At 37.3% G+C, this 4,210-nt stretch overlaps 1 protein-coding gene across 1 annotated transcript in view; it reads left to right on the top strand.

Annotated features, from left to right (window-relative positions):
* RSBN1L (round spermatid basic protein 1-like) overlaps nucleotides 1-4,210 on the top strand; it is a gene marked incomplete at its 5' end in the record, with an annotated part of 23,108 nt that overhangs the window by 18,049 nt on the left and 849 nt on the right. Inside the window, 2 exons of the mRNA XM_009574703.1 lie at nucleotides 3,666-3,774; nucleotides 3,862-4,209. Coding sequence (XP_009572998.1) covers nucleotides 3,666-3,774; nucleotides 3,862-4,209 — 457 coding nt within the window. The remainder of the gene's footprint in view (nucleotides 1-3,665; nucleotides 3,775-3,861; nucleotide 4,210) is intronic.

Below are 4,210 nucleotides of genomic sequence, written 5' to 3'. Positions count from 1 at the left end.
TTGTGGTGGGGGGGGGGGGGGGGAGGGGAGTAACTGTCAGTGTTTCACTTCAGTGTAAGGACTGAAAATGTATCTTAATGCAGAATAAAAAATTTGGGACTGACATATGTAGAGGAGGAAAATCCGTAACACAATCAACACAACAAAAATTATGTATTTCAACCTTGATTTGACCTCAGTGATGATTTCTCCTTTCCCTTTCCACTTTTTTGTATAATTTTGAAAAGCCACTTCACTGTACTTACATGAACAGAACTAATCAGGGTTTATGATAATGAAGCATGGTTAATTAATGTAACACATTAAAATAATTTCAGATATTAGCTTTACCATAATTTGTAAGACGTGGGTAGATTTATTTTAAAGGAAACAACATGCATGGAAATTTTGAAAAATCTGTGTGTGGGGTTTTTTTTTTTAAAAATCTGTTTGAGTAGTTCAACAAAACTGAAAGTTGGAGATATACCAGGGTGATTAGGGCACTAGACAGTAAAAATGCACGTGTTATAATGATGAGATACCATATATAAAATTCATGGGTTTTTTGAGGAGAAAATAAAGCAATTCTTAGACTTGCTAAACTGAGTTGTTAGTTTGTGTTCAGTTAGTATAAAAATGAATTGGGTGTGCAAAAAAAGCTTTGTAATCAAGAAGTTGCTGAAGATTTAAAAAAAGTGGGATTTATTTAGTAGTTGATAGGCATGAATGTTAATGTTGGGTAGGATAACTGATGTCTTTCAGAACAGACAGGAACAATATTGTTGAAAGGCAGAAAGCAGCTTTTGGGGATAGAGGACAGAACTGGAAACAAAACATAGTATTTGGAAGAACAAAAAAATAATTTTTGCTTTCCCAAATGTGACGGGCTCTGGATTTGAGGTGTTTTGTAAAAATTAGTGGATTATGATATTTTGTTATTTCTGTGAATATTTACAAATTGTGGAAGAGCTCTGGCTATTGCTAGCAAACATTTTAAAGACTGCACTGCAGTGCGGTCTGATAAATGCTGGTGTTGTGATCATGCTGATTACTTAGTGCCATTTTTGTAGGTGATACCAAGCGTGCATTAGAACTTAAGAAATGCCAGTGAAATTTTAAATTATGGAAACTTTGAAGATTTTTACGTGGGAAGTTTGGGTGGGTTTTACAGGAACAGCAAAAGACACTTCATGGCATTGTTGTTGGCAAAATTAAACCAAACCTGTGCTTCAGCAAGCAGCTTTCAAGATTGTGTTCCAGAGCATGAAGTTGTTAGTGCTTTTCTATATAATCATAGGAATTTGTTATGTATTGCCAGACTTCATGCATTAGGTCAGAAATATTCATGGTAAAACCTGTAATTTTTTGAATCTGTTTTGAAAAGTTAGAGCAAAAAGAGTCCAGCCCTTTTGAAGAATGAGGTTAAGGAAAAAAATTATTGCCAAAAATAGTTCTAGGAGTGCTCTAGTAGGGACTTAAATGGATTTTTCTGAAGTCATCTTATAGTTCTGTTTAGATTTAATGTCTTTTTGGAGATCTAACTGAACTATGCTGCTACTATTTTGCTTGGGGGGGGGGAGGGACCCTCCCTAAACTTTAGGTTTTTCAAAATATAATCTCAAAGTTGTGCTAAATATCAAATCTGCAAATGCAGAATTAAAAATAATCTGGCAATAACTTTTCCCCTGTTGTGTTTGCACAAGGAATGTCATGTTTTGTGATAGAATTGCAGCACAGATTTGGTAATGCATACTGTTGCACATATACATAGGGACTGATAAAAGGAATGATTTAAAAAAAATACTAACTGTACTTTGTCCTGTATAATGTGTAAAACATAGCATAGGCACCGCAGTGAAAACGTTGCTTTGAAGTCCTTTTAGTATGCAAATATTCTTTGTATTCATTTTAATTCTTGACTTCTTTTACAAATAGTGTTAACTCCAGATGGAGATACATATTCTTAAAAAAATAAAAAACATAACTGTATTATAAAAAGTAGATTAATGTAGCTAATTTTTTTTTTTATGCCACTGACTAGAGATGTTTCTGTAAGCTTTTTGCTTTCAGTGCTTAAATCCTCTTCAGGAGTATATAGACCAAAATATAGAGAGATGTTTTAATCTTTGTGAAATTGAAAGTAAAATACGTGGTCTGAAAATTCTCCCTAGCATACTTTCAGTAGTTGATCTGAGATTTTTTTCCCCTGAAAATAGCCTCAAACTGGTTATTTTTTGCTTTATTGAGGTCATGACCTAAATAAAATAAACATGTCGTGTCAGCTTAAAAAGCCCAATAAACTGTACATCATTGCCTGCTTCTTAGAACGTTAATAACACCATATAAAAATATATATATATTTTAAAAAAAAGTGACTATCATCTTGCATTTAAAAAAGAATGCTTGAACATCCATTAAATAAATTCTGAAACGTATCAAAGTGTTTTGCTGCATCAGCTGCTCCCCTGGGCCCAGTAAATCCAAACTTGTGGCGCCGTTTGGCCCGGCGTGGAGGTGGCAGGAGCGGGGCATGGGGGAGGGCTGTCCGGTGGGGCAGCAGGAGCCAGCCCGGCCCTGCGGGTGCGGGAGAGGCAGGGGGTAGAACACCCGGTTGTTCGTGGTTCCTTTCGGCAGTGCCTGGACGCGCAGCCTGTGTGCTGTTACTGCACAGCAGCAGCCAGCTGCGGGAGAAGGTGTTGCACTCTTGTGAGCCCTGGGAGGACTCTGCAGGGGGTGAAGGAAGAAAGTCATCAACCAGGCTCTTTCTGGCTGATAAATTTTTCTTGCAAAACCACTCCAATGTGAGCTTTATCCTATGTAAATGAAATCTTCATATCGCCACACTTTTAAAAAAAACTTTTAAAAACCGAACGTCGTTCAAAAACAACCACTTGGAGCTTCGTTTTATATGTTTCCGTTGAAGAACTGAGTTTGGCTTTTAGAATCAGAAAGTGATAACGATCGAAGCTGGTTTTGCCTTTTGTTAGCTAATTCTAGATAATGTCTCTAGAGGAATTATATACGTGGTGTGCACTTTTTTGGGGGAGATGATGTGGGACAAGAGGTGAATTCTCCGAACAGTTTGAATATGGAGACAAACCCTAATTCAGATTTTGCTCTTCTGTAGCTTTCTAGTGAGCATAAATAGGAAAGTATTTTTGAGGGATGTTCTGTGGAGGATGCCTGTATTTGCTGCTTACTAGCCTTGTGGCAGCTTAATGTAGATTCAGCTTTACTACTAACTCTGAACAAGGTGTTTGAGGCTAAGATACTAAGCAATGTTTGCCATAATACTAGTCAGACTGCTGCATACTTTAAGGTACCTGATGGGCGTATCACGTTAGAGTGTTGACAGAGTAAGCCCTATGTATCTGGGGCATCTGTCTTTCAGCATCAAGGCAGACAGAGGTCAATTAAAAAAAAAAAAAAATTAAAAATAGTGAGTTTTGCTGCTTTTACTGGCACTTGTAAAGAAATTGTAGTTAATTCATTTAACCAGTTTAATGAGGTGGTGTTTGAGAAGTAGCCATTTCAGTCAACCTTTTTTCTTCAAAATGTAGGTTATGCTAGAATTGTTGCTTTTTTTTTTTTATCATTTGCTTTATCCTTGCTTGCAGATTTTCTCTATTATTCTCTCTAGCATGTTAGTTTTAGCCTCTGACTGGGCAATTCTTATTCTTCTGTAGGTCTGAGCAGCCTCGTATAACCAAAGATGTAATTTGTTTTCATGCTGAAGACTTCTTAGAGGTAGTTCAGCGCATGCAATTAGATTTGCATGAGCCTCCACTCTCACAGGTAAGCGTGCTATGAACTGTTGATCAGGTGTCCTCTGAGTCCTAAAGCAGAGTTTTCACCCTTTTTTTTCTTCATTTTTTTCTCCAGTGTGTCCAGTGGGTTGATGATGCAAAACTTAATCAACTGCGAAGGGAAGGCATTCGATATGCTAGAATTCAGTTATTCGATAATGACATTTATTTTATCCCAAGGAATGTTGTGCACCAGTTCAAAACAGTTTCAGCTGTGTGCAGTTTGGCTTGGCACATCCGGCTCAAGCTATATCATTCAGAGGAAGAACTTTCTCAAAATACAAGTACTGTTGAAGCAGGGACATCTGCAGACCCCAAGTCTTCGGTTATTGGACTTCAGACTGACAGCAGAATTTGTATGATGAGCAAAAATACCTCCGAAGACACCAAATTTTCAGATGCTCTGCAGACCAAGTACCTGCAGC

The sequence above is a fragment of the Fulmarus glacialis genome, unplaced genomic scaffold, assembly GCF_000690835.1.
Source record: "Fulmarus glacialis isolate BGI_N327 unplaced genomic scaffold, ASM69083v1 scaffold12463, whole genome shotgun sequence".
NCBI classification, from domain to species: domain Eukaryota; kingdom Metazoa; phylum Chordata; class Aves; order Procellariiformes; family Procellariidae; genus Fulmarus; species Fulmarus glacialis.
This window is presented reverse-complemented; position numbering and strand designations above follow the sequence as displayed.